Consider the following 19,075-nt stretch of genomic DNA (forward strand, 5'->3'; position numbering starts at 1 on the left):
AAATGCCAGAAAAGACAGCATGGGGAGTAGCACACATGATCCTTCCAGGCCAGAGCCCCTGCCCAGTCCTTTGAGTGAGAAGCTCTCTCTACCTGTTTCCCTCACCCAAAGTGAGCATCCAGTAACTGAACGTAAACACAGTGCACGGCTATCCTGAGCCTGGCTGTGCCACTCTCTATGCTAAGTGTTTTGAATGCATTGTCTTATCTAGGTCTCAAAGCAACATTGCTGGCAGTTTCGGGAGCTAACATTATCCTACACTTTACAGATGGCAATCTCAGAGAGATAAGTAACTTTCCAAGGTTACACAATCGGGTCACAGCTGAGAGCAAAACACACATCTCTTTGCTTCCAGTGCATTTAACCCCACTTAAGAATTCCCAAGCACATTGTTTTGTAAGATCTGAGCACACATTTCCATCTTTTCCTCTAATCAATGAGTTCCTTCAGGGAAGAATTTATTGCTCATTAATTTTACATCTCTAAGGCATAGAATAATGCCTAATAGAGAACAGGAACTCCATGACTGTCAAGTAAATAAGATGATGATTTAAAAAAATAAAAGATAAAAGAAATTAATTTGAAAAAAATTGTTAAACTAAGAGCAAAAGCTCATTGGATCCAAGGATGCTGTCCCCATGTAAACTTTGTGTACCTCACTTCTATTTTAGCAACATATGACTCTTTTATGAGAAGCACCACTTTTTACTACAGAAATAAACAAAGTACCCCAGATCCTAAATGAATGATTGAAATTCTATAATCAGAACACAGCACAAGCACCACCAGCATATAATCACATGTTGCCTATAATAAGCTACTTGAAGTGTTCTAATGGGTTGCAATTTTGCAATCTAGACACAAGAAGAAGATATGCTCTTGACAATATTTAACACAAGTGCTTCAACTGGCTTGGATGGAAAGCAACCCCCTCTTTGCATTATATAGATATTCTGTTTCCTTCTCAGTAAGCAGACAGTCTTCACTGGTACCTTCACATCCCCTGCCATCTTCCTCCAGCTTTTGGCCAGCTTGACATCTGCAGAAATAACTGCCAATTGTATTGCAGCACTGGTCTTGGCAGCCACCATTGTCAGCAGCACATTCGTTTATATCTGCAAATGGATAGTTGTATAGAATCAGTCTCTTCAAAGTAAACACATGGAGAGAAACTTCAATGCCTCTCCTAAAATCGATCCACCAATTTGACATTCCTTCCTCTTCAGATTTAAAGGAGAAAAGAAAAGAGCATCTCATTTTATTTTATTATTTTGTGTCTGTGTGCGTATGTGCATGAGTATGTATGTGACTGCAAGCATGCACATGGCACAGCATGCAGATGGAGCTCAGAGGATGACTACAGGTGTCCTCACCTTCAAACCTATTCCAGACGGCTTCTTTCTGTTGTGGCTATGGCAGTTGGCCTATGAGTTTATGAGACCTCCCTTTTCTGTCACATCTTGTAACAGAAGCACTGGAATTGCAGCTGTGCAGCTGTGCCCAGCTGTGCATGGGTGTTCAACCTCAGGTTCTCAAGCTTGTGCAGCAAGAGCTTTACCTAGTGAGCCCCAGCCCCAGCATCTCACTTTAATCAAAGCGAATGTGCCGTAGAGAAATAGCCAAGTCATAATCTTTGATATCTGAAGCACTATTTTTAAATAGTTAAGTAAGGAGGTTTTAGCATTGTAGATTTGGAGAGTTCATAGGACAGATAGAGAAATTTCCTACCAGTCAGCAATTCAAGATGAGATCCAGAAAATAGAGAGAAATTACAATGGTGTTCTGTAGTATCCAGCAGGGGTTGAGGACTAAACAGAGCTTTGGCTTGGTTGTGCCTACTTCTAAACCCATAGCTAAAAGTTATCTTTAGTTATAGAACTCAAATTTAGGCATTCCTCTTATCCAATATGGGACATATTCTAATCCATTTTCAGACTTGATAGTGGCCTACCAGGGAACAGTACTACACATCTATTCAATTCAGCGTGTTTAGTATATGCAGAGTAGTGATTGTGATAGGTTCTTGCTCAGTAAAATAAATGTGGATAGGAGAAAGCAGAGCATGAGGGAGCAAGGTAAGGAAGGATGGGAGCTTTGGAGAAACAAAGAGAAGAGAAAACAGGGGAGACTGACCAGTGGGGAACAGCAGAAGCCAAAAAGAAACAGAGATGGAGGAGCTGTGTGTCCAACCTGAGTAACTGTGAGAGCATGGAGTAATGGCTACGGCAGGAATGAGGAGGCAACAGACAGGGAATCTTGACTGAACTTTACTAATTGCATCCATCTATGGAGATACTACTACCTTTGAAAGTGCCTTTGCTTGTCTTTAAACTATTCAATGAAATGTGTCATGCATACAGAAAAGAATCCAATCTTCAAATATATTTTTTGAGTTTGTAAAAATTAAGTATACAAGTGCCATTTTTTAACTTGTGGGGATCCAATCTGAGGGCTTGTGTGTACTAGGCTATGCTCTGGCGCTGAGCCTATCCACAGACCAGCAGCACAAGCTTACTGTGGGGATCAAGTATGACTATTGTTCAAGAAGCACTCTGTGTAGCTGAAGGTCATAGCTGCTTTGACCTTGAGACACCACATGTCAGCTTCGATTTTTTTGTAATGTGTCCAGACAAACTTGGACTGTACATTTTTGTGTTTTTATGTCTGCCTTCTTTCACTAATCATCCCTTTATAGACACATCCATGTGCCACATGAAGTTGTGGTTCATTCATTCTCACTCGTGTATAATATTGTATTCTATGGATTTATCGAATGTGTATTTACCCATTTCACAGATGAAGCACAATTGATCACTTTCTCGGTTTTAATGACTGTGAAGAATGTTGACATGAGTATTCTCATATAAGCAAGCCTTCAATGGATTTACACATGTACTTGCACTGGATGATACATCTCAACTGGAATCACAGAACCAAAGAGTCTTGACATGTTCTACTTTAGTAGTTATAACCAAGCAGTCTCCCAAAGAGATTAATCTAATTTATACTCCCACCAGCTGTGCATTGGGGACCAGATGCCACTAATTCCTTCCAGTATTTGGGACATCCTGTTTCTGTTTCAGGTCCTCTGGAGATTTTATAATAGCATCATGTTGTGACTTAATTTGCATTTTACTGGTTATTAATTAGGTTAAGCACATTTTCATGTTATTGGCCATTTGGGTGACATTTGTTGAAAAGTTTCTTCAAACAGTCTGTCAATTTGTTTAACTCTTAAAATATTGGTTATTGTACTTATTGGTCTTGGGGTATAATCTCAAGCAAAAGAGATATTTGTAATCAACTTTGCCTCCCTTCAAGTCTTGAAGGGATGATTTTTCACATGCACATCATAAGAATGGAAACAAATCTATATTTCTAGCAGTCTATCTATAAAGATTTATCTGATCCGATTAAGAATGTTCTCATTTTGTATATTTGATTCATCAACAAGTGGTAAGTCTTACCACTACTGAATATACACAGAAAATTATTTGGTTTTCTTATTAATTCTATAAGGTGATAAATGACACTGACTGTGTTTTGCATCTCTAAAATCATTCTTACCAAAAAATTGTGCCCTTTTAATATATTTCTGGATTCAACTAGGATTTTTAAAATGATTTTGGTGGTTATATTCATAATATGAATGGTATTTTTTCTTTCTCTACTAGTCCCTCACAGTTTTTGTAACACCAGGTGTTTGTTCTCACCTTTCATGGGAACAGAAGCAAGCTGGAATTATTTCTTTTTTCTATTGTCCAAAATGTTTGGTTTTATTTCTTACTTCAAGGTTTGTTTAAGTTCATTTATTATGCCACTTGCAGTATGTGGCTGTATTTGTATATTGTGTGTCTCTATGTGTGTACTATGTTGTGTGTGTAATGACTTATGAGCTTATTTCTTACATATAAAAATATTCAATTATACAACTAAATGCATTGGAGTAAATTGTGTCACTCAAGGAATTTTTTTCTCTTTCATATAAATTTCTGAATATACTGCTGTTAAGTTTTTTTTTTCAGTATTTCCATACTTTTATGGAACATGCCCAATCTATACTTAGGTCTCCATTCAAGTTTTTTCTCAATATTTCCATACTTCTATGGAACGTGCCGTGCCCAATCTGTGCTTAGGTCTCCATTCTTGTTCTCAGAATTCATTCTGAAGAAGGAATACTGAGAAATGTGTTTGTGTTAGGTTATAAATTTTCTTCTTTATTTTTACAAGGATTATTTTAAATTCCCTTATATATTTCTGTTGTCTATCATCTGTTTATAATTTATCCTCTACCATCTATCATCTATCTATCTATCTATCTATCTATCTATCTATCTATCTATCTATCATCTATCATCTATCTATCTGTGTAAGTTAAGTACATATTAATGTATCCATCATTTGTCCATCATATTCTATACCTCTGTCTTAGTCACTGTTCTGTTGCTGTGAAGATACCCATGACCAAGCAACTCTTATTTAAAAAACAAAAAACAAAAAACATTTAATTGGGAACTTGCTTAGACCTTCAGAGGGTTTTTCCTTTATCATTATAGCAGGGATCATGGCAGCACACGTTTCTGGAGCAAAAGTTGAGAGCTACATCCTGATCAATAGGGAGCAACAAAAGCGACACTGGGCATGGGATGGACTTTGGGAACCTAAGAGCCCACATTCAGGGACACACCTCCAACAAGACCACACCTCCTAAACCTTCCCAGACAGCTCATCAACTGGGCACAAGTGTTAGCTTATTCTCATTCCAACCACCTCACCACCCATTCAGCATCTGCATCCCAGCTGTTTGCCACCTGTCTTGTGTTTTCCAAAAGAAAGGTCTAGGTGCCATTCAGTCTTCAGCATTGCTCATCTTCTCCCTTAACTGTCTTGTCCTTTGTCGCTGCTTTCCTCCTGCTTTCTGTGTGTCTCTCTTAGTGTTCTAACTCTAGTCAATGTCTTTTGTTCTTACTCTAAAATTATATTTCTGTTCCCCTGTATATGTGTGACAACCCACCCCAACTGGAAGTGCTTAAAAAGAAAATGGGTTATTTTCTTTCATGTTTCTGGAGATTGACATGCACAATTTCATGGTCAGTAGCATCAGGTGGCAGTTGAACTCATCCTGTATGCTGGCTGTTCACTCACAAATTGGGAATTGGGTGGAGCTTCTGGGACTTCTGGAGAAAGAGAAATAGGATGAGGAGAAGGAGGAGAAAGAGGAGGAGGGACAGGAGGAGGAGGAGCTGGAGGAGGAGGAAGAGCAGGAGGAGGAGGGGTAGGAGGAGAAGCTGGAGGAGCAGGAGGAAGAGGAGCACGAGGAGGAGGGACAGGAGGAGAAAGGAGCAGGAGGAGGAGGAGGAGGAGCAGGAGCAGGAGCAGGAGGAAAAGGAGTAGGATGAGCAGGAGGAGGAGCTTGAGGAGGAGAAGGAGCAGGAGAAGAGGAGCAGGAGGAGGAGGAAAAGGAATTTGTCCTTTGATAAAACACTTTCATGTGTGACCTGGGAGAGAAAGAAACTATGGCAGCTTTTGAAGACAGCATATTGCACTTAGATGTTTGGGGTAGGGTATAATTTTCCTAAAGCTAAAGTATTGGCTATGCCTCACAGTTTTTCATGTTGCATTTTAATTATTGTTCAACTCAAAACATTTCCTACTATAAATGAACACTTCTTCTTCAGATTATTTTAAATTATATTTTGGGGACTTTCTTCAAAACCATTGACAACTTTTTAATGTCTTATTATGAAATGCTAGGTCAATTTCATAGTGGAGACAGTATATATTCAGCAAAATCTCAATTCTTGAAAATTTATTAAATTATTTATATTCTAATACTTGCTCAATATGGGTTTAAAATTATATGTACACATTTTGAATATGTACAAACATGTATATTTAATTAGTTCTAGTTTGTTACTCAGGTTTTCCATATTTTTATGTCTTTGAGGATTTTCTCAATCTCTTTATCAGATTTTACTTATCCTTTTATGATCGAAAATTTTGTTTCATGCAATTTGAAGCTTTATTAACATTGCCTCATTTTCCTAGCACGTATGACCCTTTGTTATAAAACGTGCCTTTTTGACTCTAGCATTTCTTATTAAAGTTGGCTTTTTGTGACATTTGTTACCTGCACCAATTTCTTTTTGGTTACCATTTACATGAATTTTATTCTTTAAAGTCTACTTTTATACTTCATTACCCACACATTGGAGAATTTCTCTATGTATTATTTGAACATAGTTCTAGCTCTTTCTAAACATAAACATATTCTAGATACCTTACTCTTTTAACTATAGGATACACTATGTAACTGACCTCTAACACCTGACATCTTTAAATTAAATCTACAATTTCCTTATTTCTAAAAGATACCATATATTGTGTTATAATCCCTATTCATAAGCACCTTCTTTTAAATTTGTGATTTTAGGTTATTTCCCTCTTTTTTCAACCTTCCACTATATACTGCTGTGGAATGTCATTCTGTATGCTGTGAATGTGTGTTGCTCTGATTGGTTGATAAATAAAATGCTGATTGGCCAGTAGCCAGGCAGGAAGTATAAGTGGGATAAGCAGATGAAGAGAATTCTGGGAAGAGGAACAGCTGAGTCAGGAGTCACCAGTGAGACATAGAGGAAGCAAGATGACAAGGCAGACCTGAGAAAAGGTATCAAGCCATGTGGCTAAATATAGATAAGAATTATGGGTTAATTTAAGTGTAAGAGCTAGTCAGTAATAAGCCTGACCTAATGGCCAAGCAGTTATAATTAATATTAAGCCTCTGTGATTTTTTTATAAAAGGCTGGGGGACAGTGTGTGAGAGATTTGTCCTGACCACAGGGCCTGGACAAGACCAGAAAAATCTTCCAACTACACTAGACACTACAGCATTCATTATTAGATCCTCATATAAATGAGTGCTTGACCACTTCTAGAAACTGTAGTCATGGAGTTCGTTTGGTTCTGTTAGGCTTGGAGTTTTGCATCGTTGTCATCACCGTGGTAGTTTCAGATGTTTCAATGATGTCTACCTGGTTTTATTACTTTATCTAATCAATAGCCTAGGTTCACCTTTGTAGTCACTCTTTCTGGGACTTATCATTTCTTCCTCCATTTATCTGCCTCTTTCTAGAGCAATGTTGTCTTTCTGAAAATGACCAGAATATGCATTTTCATATTTATAGTTAGGTAAGAATTTTTCATGCTTTGTTAGGAAATTTATCTTAACCTGAATATTTATTTTAAGAGTTTTATAATTATAAGAAAATTGCAAAAATAAAAGTTACCCTGTACCCCACATACATCACATCCCATGATTATAAACATCTTATGTTAGTTAGGTACATTTATTTAACTAATGAGTCAGCATCAACAGTCCATGGTTACATAGTCACACTTTATTGATATTTCCTGTTCTCAAATAATACCCTTCTTCTGTCTCAGGATTCTTTCCATGACACCACACTGAATTTAGTTGCCTTGTCTCCTTAAGCCTCAAACTTCTTTAGTTTTGATATCCTTGAGAGTTTTGAGAAAAACTAATCAGTTGTTGTATGCTATGGTTTCTGATATAATTTTGTGTAACATCTTCCTTATTGGGAGTCACGTTTTTTGAAGAGGGAGACCACAGGGATAAGGGGTAATTTTCACATGAACAGGACTTAGCTTGGTTGGTGCTGACCTTGATAGATGGCTGATTTAGTACCTGCCGGTTTCCTCATTTTACATAAACAAGGCAGTCCTAAGTCTTTCATACTCTTTGGAGCAATGGAAAATCAAGCCTAATCTAACACTAACACATCCCACAGTCATCTGAAACCCTTCCTTACCAGAGACCTGCCTCTTCTTCATTTACTCTATGCCAAACTTTAAAGAGTCTTCTCAATGGCAAGAAAAAGAACTGTAGGTTGGCTATTGGCTTCTTCAACCTTTTCCTATGTCATTCCATTGTCATTGTTGAAAATAATGTTGCTAGGTTCCTCTGTTTGAAATAACAATTCTCTCTTTATTTCTGTCCATCCATTGAGCAATCTCCTGGCTCCTGATGTTTTTTGTTTGTTTTTTCTTTGTCATTTTCTTCCATTGAGTCATAAGTGCATCTAAAACTTATGTACTTATGTTTTTCTTTGACTTTTAGAGGAACTGTTCCTAATTTCACCTATCCAGGCCTTGCGTTTCTCTCACCTTCTGTGCCCTCTCCTACTGCTTCCGTATGTGTGGCTATGAGACCTACTCTCTACAGATTATTTATCTCAGGCTGTTTTCTCTTTGGTTTACTAAGCATATATTCTTATTCTTGGCTTCAGAGCAGATGGTATCACTGGACTACTATGCTGTGGGATGTTCTGTATGGCGAATGTGTTGCTCTGATTGGTTGGTAAATAAAACACTGATTGGCCAGTAGTCAGGTAGGAGGAAGTATAGGCGGGACAAGGAGGAGAATAAAGCTGGGAAGTGGAAGACTGAGTTAGAGACACTGCCAGCCGCCACGATAACAAACAGCATGTGAAGATGCCAGTAAACCACGAGCCATGTGGCAAAGTATAGATTAATGGAAACGGATTAATTTAAGCTGTAAGAACAGTTAGCAAGAAGCCTGCCACAGCCATACAGTTTGTAACCAATATAAGTCTCTGTGTTTACTTGGTCGGGTCTGAGCGGCTGTGGGACTGGCAGGTGAGAGAGATTTGTCCTGACTGTGGGCAAGGCAGGAAAACTCTAGCTACACTACTGTTTCTCATTCTCTCTTCTAATCTGAAAGACTTGGCATCATGTTCTCACGGATCCCCAAAGTTGCCCCAGGGGAGCCTGGATAGACATCCAAGGCTCAGGGAAGATGTCCTAGCATATCACCTCCAAACCCAGGACTGAAAAATCTTTAGTATGTTTTAAACAGTGGGAAGCTCTTGGCTTAACATCTCTGTGAATAAAGTGATTGGTTTTATTATTTAAAATCTCTTCTATTAGACTGCCACAACTTATCTCGGGGAAGTCACATGCAAGCAAGGTCCTTTAATCACAAGGAATATGAAGAAGTACACCTTTGCAAAATAATTTCAGAAACCTAATAATAATTTTAAGATAGTCACAAAATGTAGTGAGTGGTGATCCCCTTCAATGTGCATTCATTTATCTTCATCCTTATGTACACTATCAATAAACATAAAACCAAATCTGGCTCCATATTTTCAGGAGGCTCACAAACTGTTAATATTAGATTACAATTTTGTAAAAGATAAAAAATAAAAGTAAATTAGAGGTTCCATTTGTCAAAATGATAAGTATATAAAAAAACACAAAAGAACTAATGCTTATTTGTTTAGGAGAAATATTAGCATCCCACGAAACATCTAAGTATATCATAAAATATATTTTATATTTTTAGAGTTTAAAAGAAACACCATAAATAAAAGGCATACATGGAAAAGCTCATAGATTCTGCCACAGTGAATTTTTATTTCAGGAGATAGAGAGATGGCTTGATGGTTAAAAGTGTTCCTTGCTTTTTCAGAGGACCGAAGTTTAGTTCCCAATACCCTTATTGGGCAACTCACAACCAGCCATAACTCTGGCTCCAAGAGGTCTGCACCATCTCTGAACAGAACACATCTGCACTCATACATGCACATACCCACACACAGATGTGCATATATATGCATAATTAAAAATTATTAAATAAACTTAATATTAAAATATTTATGTTTGTGATGCTGGTTTTGAGTCCCAAGCCTTATTTTGTTTAAAAGAAAGTACTCTCTATCAATGAGCTATACCCCCATACCTCTTATAGCTTTATAATCTCACATTCAGAATAATCAAGCTTCAAAAACAAAGATAAAATGAAAAAGAAAAAAAATGATATTGGAGCATGTTAAGTTAAAGATTCTTGCTTCTCCCCAGCAATTCAGTCAGATATAGAATCGTGATACACATAATGGATTATATATTTTTAATTACAGAAGAGGAAAACTATAAATGATCTCAACAGTAAATATTGAAGATGTAACTACTCCACACCAAGGATGCTATCCAATCATTAACCAGCAATTTTGCAAAGCATCTCCATTTGCATCTGCACTCATATCTGCACTGTAAGAGTATGTATATTTACATACATTATAGTACACGTATCCATAGATCTACCAATCATGCTTGGGAAGAATAGAAAAGAATATGGTTAAATCTCCTCAGTAATTAATCTTGAAAGAAATGACTGGATGGTTTTGTTTTGTGGTTTTTCATTCTTCCATTTCTCAACTTATTTTTAGTAAAACTTGAGGAAAATGATAAAAAGAGAGTACTTTATAAGGCTATTATATTACATGTTCAAAATAATTAGCGCATTTTGTGATATAGAATGAGCTCTATAAATAGTAGCCATTATTGTTGTAAGAACAATAATAGTGTTTATTATTACATACGTAGGAGAGCCAGATGTCCTTGTGCTCACATATAAGCACTAGGGGAACCTGGAATGCTAGCTAGCACACAGGATTGTTCCTTCAATAGGAACAAAGTATCTGTTGTCTGCACAGAAGGCTGGGAGCAGACTTGCATACTTGCCTGATGACCTTTGCAGTATTTGTGTGAGACCACACTGGACATTGCTCCAGAACCTTATCAGAAGTGTGATTTCCCAGTCAATCTATAGAACCTGTCTTTACAGACGGTGCCACGTGTACTTTACAAAGAGTTTCAGTGTAGTCACATTTGAACTTTATTTACCTAACTTTGTTCCTCAAGGAGATTTTTTGTATGCTTTATCTTGCTCGTGAGGTTGACTTAATTATCACTAGGAAATTTTTCACCAAATTGTGCTGCACTTAAATGTGCATAAAATAAATGACTTGGGGTCAGACTCCCAAAGTTTGAACCAACACCAGCTGCTTAGTTATGTTGGATTGAACTGTCTTCTTGACTCTCAAGGATATTCATTCTGCTGGCCATGGAGGTTGCAGAAACCAGCCCCCCCCTTACCCCACCCCACCAGCCCCACACACACACTTGAAAACTCAAACCTGGTTAATAGAAAGTGCTCAATTACTTTCTGTTTACTTTGAATTGAACAATAGCATGCATGGAATTACAAGGCCATCTTCAGATGTATACTTTTCAACACAGAAAGCTCAAAGACAATCTTGCTTTCCCGGGATACACTTTCATGCAATTCTGCTCCCTGTCAATGTAAGCTGATTGTTTCAACTTTTGGCTGAATAATCCAAGGAAAGGTTAAACCCCACTGCCTTGACCTGTTGACTTTCCAGTTGCACACTGACATTTTATGAATATAAGACATATACATGTGTTTCTAATGGCATTGATTTCTACTTTTCTCTAAAAGGAAAATAAGAACACATGGTACATGTTAGGTGACCCCATGTACTCAGGAAAAAAATACAGGAAAACATAAAGTTATTGTTATCAGCTAAAAAAACTCCAGGTTTGTAAGAAAATATTTGAAAGTCATTGACTTTGAAGATGGTTCTGAAAAGCAGGTCAACACTTAGGATTTTAAATTGCAGTTTTATAAGACTCGGGTGTGATAGATTTCAAGCTGTTTCATGTAGCCAATGTCATTCAAGGTTGCAAATAAATTTGGTCTTTCAAAAGCAAGATGAATGACAAAATTCTCTGACACACAGAAAGTCTTCCAGGTTAGTCATGACAAAAGTTCAATGATACCGTCAAGGCTATCACTCCATCTGTAATGACAAACTGCAGTCTCTTCGGGAATTAAATATGATGGTTCCAAGAGCAGTACTGCATTTCTGTTATAGGACAAAAATTATAATAGAACCTGAAATGAGTAAGAAAAATATCTATATAAAGCCGCTATTAATTTTTACCTTTAAACAAAATTAGTGGATTTGGATTCTTTGTATGTGATCCTTTCCTTAAATGAGGCATCTATCTGAAGTCTCATGCTTCATTTAGTCTGTTGTTTTGGTGTTAGGGGATTTTCATATGGATTTTAGAAGCTTGACAGATACTGAAGAGAGCTAACTACAAAAGAGCAAAGAAGATGAGAAATGTTTTATTTTAATTCAAATTTTTCTCCAAACTTCTCCAAACTGAATATATGTGCTCCAACTTAGCATGTATACTTTTGCATTGTTTTTGAAGGCACTTTTTGAAAATGTCCATGAAGTGCATGTAAATTTTACATATCATCCTGATTTTTACGCCAGTGGGTTTTATGAGGTTATGATCAACAGATTTCACTGCAGTCAGTGTCTATAGCAAATCAGTGTAGCTGTCTTTAGTTGTCATGCTTAATGGAATTCCTTGTAGGTTAAAGTGACCTATTGCATCACTTTGCATCACTAGAAAATGCATGTATTCCATGTCTTACATCCTTCTAATTCCATTGTTGACATTATGGCATTCCATCAAAGGTACATAGAAATACCTCTTCTAAAGATTGTAGATAATATGTAGAAATTACTTCTAGCTACAACCTAAGTTGTAGATTACTATTACAGTAATGTGAATGTGGCTTCACTTAACAATCAGCCTGATTCTCTCTATTCCAGTCAGCAGGGAACAAAGAAGATCTCAAAAAATTATCTAGACCTCCACAAATCTCTTGAGGTTCAACTGAGTGTCTTCTCCTATTTATCAATGTTGATGAAGACAGAAAGGAGAAGTGAAAAGCCATGCCACCAGACAACAGGGCAGCAAACTTGTGGTTCTGAACACCCACTGTCTGTCTCTGGACTGTCATGTGAGTCAGGTCACATCTCTGCTTCTCACTCATTTTAAAGAGTGTGACAGCCATCCACTAAAATACTGACTACCATAGCTGTGAAAATCCCCTTTCCCTTTGAAATCTATCCTGAGTGCTTTATCTGCACTCAGGGAAGGGAAAATATCCTATATTTTCTTTCAAAGAAGACTATTTAAAAGGACTCAGCAATTTATGCAGTGAAGAAAATTGTGAAGAAAAAAGAAAAACACAGGATATATGTTCATAGAAGAATTCTACTATAAACTCTGCTGCTTAAAACAAATACACACAAGCACTGGGAGCAAGGCCATTTTATGTGGCTGCATCCGTGTAATGCAGCCTACACATCTACTATGATTTTTAAGAAGTTTAATAAAAGTTATGGAATACTGTACCTACAGCATGCTTTCTTTAAGCTTGGCACAGCTCACAAAACTTGCAACAAATCTCCCAACTAAGTAACTAGCTTTAAAAGTTATTCACCTTCTTAATATTGTCTTTACTTGTTCATGGCTAAACTACTTTGAGTTTAGTAGGCAAAGGCTCCTGCTACAACACCTTGTGACTTGAATTCCCTCTTGAAGACCCACAAAGTGCAATCGACTTCCTCAATTTGTCCTCTGACCCCTAGTGGTGAACAAACATGCCTATGTGCACACACACAAAACAACAGAAAAATGCAATAAATTTAAGAAATTGAGATACTTTTGAGGTTTTAGAGTAGGGGATGTAGCTCCGTTAGTAGAGAATGCACTAGAATGCACCAGCCTTGAATTCAATTCTTAAAACTGCATAAAACTAAATGTGGTGGCATCTGCTCATTATCCCAGACTTGAGTAACAAGTTTGAAGGCATTCTGGGCTGTGTGAGACTCTGCCCTCCACACTAATTATATAGAATACTTGAGGTTTTATAAGCTTATTTTAAATTGAAAATATCTATTGAAATAAACAGTTGCATGTTAACTACAGTGAGAGTCAAGATAAAGACACTGAATTTGAACCAGAATGGCCCCCATAGACTTGATTTAGATTGACACAGATTTGATTTAGATTGACATAGATTTGAATGCTTGGTCCCCAGTTATTAGACCCATTTGGGAAGGACTAGGAAGTGTGGCCTTGTTGGAGCAGCCATGGCCTTAATGTGTCATTTCAAAAGCTCAATCCAAGCCCAGATCACTCTTTCTGCCTGCAACTTGTAGATCAGCTATAAGCTCTCAGCTACTTCTCCAGCACCATGCCTGCCTGCTGCCACTATCTCTGCTATGATAATTATGGACTGACCCTCCAAAACTGTAAGCAAGCCCCTAATTAAATAATTTATTTTATATGTTGCCTTGGTCACTGTGTCTCTTCACAGTAATAAAAAAACTGAGACAGATGTGTACAGGAGCTGGATTGCAGATCTTCTTTTATTTAGTTCATGTATCATTTTTCCTTTCCCTTTGCTGCATCCGTAAAATGAGTGTAATGACATTAATACCCTCTCCATCATTGTTTTGGAAAATTAAATGAATTATTATGCAAAACTGATGACCTCATATTCAAGGTTCAATAAACTAGACTTCCAGTTGGTATTATCATCATTTTACCAATGGTAATTACTTAAAACTTTTATTCTCCTTTAAAACATTTGTTCTATTTATAGTAAAGTGATCTTTTAAAACAAATTAACTTCAATTCAAATTCTTTGTGCAGTTTATAAATAATCCTCATCAATTCACTGCAAAAACGTTGCTCAATTGAATGACATGATTTATTTAAGACCTGAGCTTACTATACTTTCATGAGGAAAAAGCCACAGGAACAAGTGTACAACGTAATTTTAAAAAATTATTTAAAAAAAGTAAAACTAAGCTATTGAGGTGCAGTGAATAAAAACACTGACTGGGAAGACCTCCTGGAGACTTGAGTTTGATCCCCTGGACCCATGCACAAATGCTGTGCGCAGTGACTCACATCGGCAACTCCAGTCCCAGAACTTTCACCTCACATGAGTTCTGGGAGGCACCAACAGGAGAATAGGCTGGAAGCTCCCATGCACAGCACCGTGGCAGAAATAACAAGAGTGACTTTGCCTCAAAAAGAAGGTGGAGGGAGAAAGCCACCTCCTACAAAGTTGTCCACTCTCACATCTTTCGATTGAGAGCTCTTTCTCTTTATCCCCCCATTTCTCTGTGTCTCTCTCACCAACACATAAAACAAATAAATATTTTAAGGTAAAAGTAATTCATCTATTCTTTACATTTCTTAGGCTATCAAAAACACAAATATAGGCAGGCATATATTGCAACATAATATAAATATGATTGCATTTTATCACTTTATAAAATAGACATTTTCACTAAAATTTACACTCAGAGTAGTATTCGAAGTTCACAAATCAGAGAGACAAAGTATACCTTACAATTAATAAGGTTGAATAAAACTGTGTGAGTCATCATAGTGGGTGGAGAAACTTTCATCACAGAGCAATGTTAAGAAATCACATGAAGAGCTACAAGTGATCAAGCTTGCTGAGAGAGGAAGAATCAGTCTCCTCTAGCCATGGACAACACAGGTTGTCCAATCTCAAATGGGCAGCCATGGACACATGTACATACCGACAACATGAAATGTACTTAGTACTTTATAAATATATATGTGTGTACATACATATACATGTGCAACAAAAATGATTAAAGAAGAGGCCATGACTTTGGGAGTGGGGACACTGGAGAAGTTGGGGAGGGAGGTAGAAGTGACATAGATGCAGTGTCCATGTGTGACATTCTCGAAGACAAATTATTCTAACATTCAAGAAAGGAAGGGAGGGATGGAGGGAGGAAGGGAGGGAGGGAGAAGAGGGAAGGAGGGAGGGTGGGAGGAAGGCAGGCAGGCCAATGAGCCTCCAAAGTGAAGTACAATGTGCTGTCCCCAAGTCATCCCTTGGTTGGCTTCCCAAATAGTCTTCATCACAGGCCGATGGTAGCCACAGATGTGACCTTAGTGTGCAGTGTCTGCTTTACAGACAATATTGATGTATCCTGAGACATGTCCAGGAGATAAATTGTTACTTTAGGTATCTAGAAAAATCATTTGGTTGAATACATGACAAGTGCAAACAATTCCTGGATGGAAAGTTCAGCTATTACTTTATAATTTATAAATAAAGAAACTGAGACAGTAATAAATCATTCTCAGCACCTTACTTAGTAAATGTCTTTATGTTGATCCCACAGCATCCAAGGAGGAAGACTTTATTATTTTGAAGTTCATCTCTAAAAAGCTTGCTGGTTTCCTGGGGTTCATGAACTCAATGAGTTGCTTTGACTAAAAAAGGAAGGGCTATATTTCCTCTCACCAAAACCCAAGCTTTCTGCCTTAAAAGGAACTTGTCTTCTCTCATCCTATCTGCCTCATCAGAAATTATTGCCTGATTTGAAATATTAGTTTCCATCCAGTCTAAACACTACATCATTTTAATATGGTTGGAATTCATCACTCCAGAGATATGATGTCATCACTCTAGAGATGTGATATCATCACTTCAGAGATGTGACATCAACATTCCAGAGATGTGTGACTTTATCACTGTAGAGATGTGCCATGCATCTCCTCAGTCACTGGACAGTCAGCTTTTACAGTCCTGACAACTGGTGTGTTTATGAGCTCCAGAAATTTTACTTTTTTGCTTCCTTTGTTTAATTTTCGACCTTAAATTGGAGAAAAAAAAAAGCCTTAGTGCAAATGTGTTTCCTGCCTCTCAGAAGACTAATCTAAAGGAATAATTTCTTTCTTCCTTTCTTTTCTTTTCTTTCTTTTTCTTTCTTCCTTCCTTCCTTCCTTCTTTTCTTTCTTTCTTTCTTTCTTTCTTTCTTTCTTTCTTTCTTTCTTTCTTTCTTTCTTTTTTGCATTCCTCCATGTGAAGGATGTGAAGGAGTGTTCCTATGTACCAGGACATAGGAAGGTGCAATGGAGCCAAAGTTTAAATTACGACTGCAGCTCTCTTTGGTGGTATTCTATTAATGATTCTACGTAAGGAATCACCCTCAATTTCAGTGGCTGAAACTATAATTACTTCGTTATCTGGCAGTTTCTGTGGTTCAGGATGTAGAAACAGTCTTGTCCAGGCAGTCTTGGTTTAGTTCATTTTGTCGGGTGCAGCTAATATTGTGGCTGGAGCTGGAAGCCCTAGAAGCTGCTAGTGTTTGGTCTCTCCTCCTCCCTCCCTCCCTCCCTCCCTCCTCTCTCTCTGTCCCTCCCTCCCTCCCTCCCTCCCTCCCTCTCTCCCTCCCTCCCTCCCTCCCTCCCTCCCTCCCTCCCTCCTCTCTCTCTCTCTGTCCCTCCCTCCCTCCCTCCCTCTTCCCTTTAAACCTAAGCTTTACCTGATGGTCTCTTCCTTAGGGTAGTTATCTCCATCTCTTCAGAGCATGCCAGCCATGGGCAGATGGATTGGCAGAGCTACAGAAGATCAGAGTCCCAGAACAATGTTCCAGTGGGTGTGGACCTTCATTCCTGACCTAACCTTTGAAACAACCACAGGATCACTTCCTGCTGCATTCTGTTAGTTTCTCATGAGACTCTGACAGAATGTAGATCCACACAAAGGGCTCCTGTCTTAATGAAGCAACCGCAAAATTGTTGAAACATTCTGGGAAGGGTGCTGCTATTACAGATATCTTTAAAAAGTAAACTCTGTGGTGTACTTCTTCCAAGACCTAACTTTATAACCTTTTGTTCCCTTGTCTATCAAGTGGAAGTACCCTGCAGCGCTTTATAAGGTTTTCTTGAGATTTAAAGGAGACAATTCTCTTTTTAAGTGTTTAGAACAACAGCAGAATGACACCCCATACATCTTATCTCTGACTACTTCCTTTGCCTCTCAGTGTGACTATCACTCCTACCAGGAAGCCTTCCTTATTTTCTCCCTGAGTTTCCAGCCCTCTACAAACTCACCATAGCTGTGAAGTCAGCTCCTGTCTATAGAGGCCTCCAGACTTCATTGTAATTATGTGTTCATACGCATGGATCATCTGTGTTTGAACCCTGCTTCTGATGACTCGAAATGCTTGCCCAGTAGTACAAGTTTGTTTGTTTGTTTGGCAATGATTTAATCTACAGTAATGTTGCTAATAGCAGAAAGGATGTACAAACTATGAGCAAATGGTGAAAATGAGGCAGGGCAACACAGTGATCACTGTAAAGAATGCCTGATGCTAACTTAGGTTTACTTTTTAATAAGGTTTCAAAGGTTACGGTCACCTTAGTAACAGAAGGTGGGATGGCCAAGTGAAACAGCCTGGCCATGAGTTAGAAACCTTGAGTTATATGGAACATAGATTACATTCTTATGATAGACCCTTAACTGGTGTTCTGGCCATCACCTTTCTCCTCAAAGAGGAATCAACACTGAGTCTTTTTCTAAGGCAATGTAATTTGTTCCAGGAACAGCACCCTTATCAAGAAGGAAGACTGTGGCTCCTCTAAACTATAAATCACAGACCAGCTCTGAAAAGTTTTAAGTAGGACTTGCTTTCTTGCTCTGTGACTAATCATTTAAATTCCATAAAAAAGAAGAAAATCACAGTACATTAAAATTTCAAAAAGCCATTTGGGAATAATACAACTTTAGCATTCTCATTTCCCCCGGGAGCCCAGAGACATTTAAAATGAATTTGCAGTTGAACTCTAGGAATGTCAGGTCTCAGGAACAACAGACAAGGAGGCTCTAATTAGCTGTGATGAACGCTGATTATAGAGCACGGATATAACAATGATTGCGAAAGAAAAAAAAAAAAACAAGAGGTGATGCGTCGGCCCTCCATATCAAGTGGGGCTGTGTAATTAGAGGAATTTAATCCCAGCAGGCAAATGGATGTATTTGTATTTGTGCCACTTTGTGGCTTTGCAGTAGAGAGTTGTTCTGGAAAACACAAAAGGGATGGGAGCATACTTACTCCATGTGCTTTGTCTATAATACATTTAATTTGTGGGGTTTTTATTCTTGATCATTTCTTGTCTCCTTACTCTCCACAGAAAATCAATTTCTTTCTCAATATTTCATCCTGGTACCTTATTAGAATGATCTCTTCAGAACAGTCCCTGATTGTTCCGATTAACAGAAGGGACATATGCTCATAGGGAAGAGGAGATGCTATTTTTATATGAAATATGGGCTTTCAAATCTATGATGTCTCTTTCACATTTCCAAAAGAACAAGTAAGTTGTACCTGGCAGTGAAGCCAAGGACAGTGCTGGTTTCCTGAAGCCCTGTGAGGCCAGCCAGAGTGTGCCTGGCTCTATGAAGAAATCTCCCAAATACAACAAGTCCATTGGTCAGCTAAATGGCCACAGAAGGGCC

The 19,075-nt window shown here is 38.0% G+C and overlaps 1 protein-coding gene across 4 annotated transcripts in view; it reads right to left on the reverse strand.

The window, feature by feature from the left end:
- LOC131912994 (EGF-like and EMI domain-containing protein 1) overlaps positions 1 to 19,075 on the reverse strand; it is a 615,403-nt gene that overhangs the window by 185,706 nt on the left and 410,622 nt on the right. For 3 of the 4 annotated variants that reach the window (XR_009379781.1, XM_059265325.1, XM_059265324.1), the window contains one exon: positions 993 to 1,115. Coding sequence is in view for 2 of the 4 variants with exons in the window: in XM_059265325.1 (XP_059121308.1) it covers positions 993 to 1,115 (123 nt within the window). In the remaining 2 variants the exon portion in view is untranslated. Of the gene's footprint in view, positions 1 to 808; positions 1,116 to 19,075 lie in introns of those variants that run through there. The other variant, XR_009379780.1, reaches the window with a different exon arrangement.

The sequence above is a fragment of the Peromyscus eremicus genome, chromosome 6 (genome assembly GCF_949786415.1).
Source record: "Peromyscus eremicus chromosome 6, PerEre_H2_v1, whole genome shotgun sequence".
Classification (NCBI taxonomy): Eukaryota; Metazoa; Chordata; class Mammalia; order Rodentia; family Cricetidae; genus Peromyscus; species Peromyscus eremicus.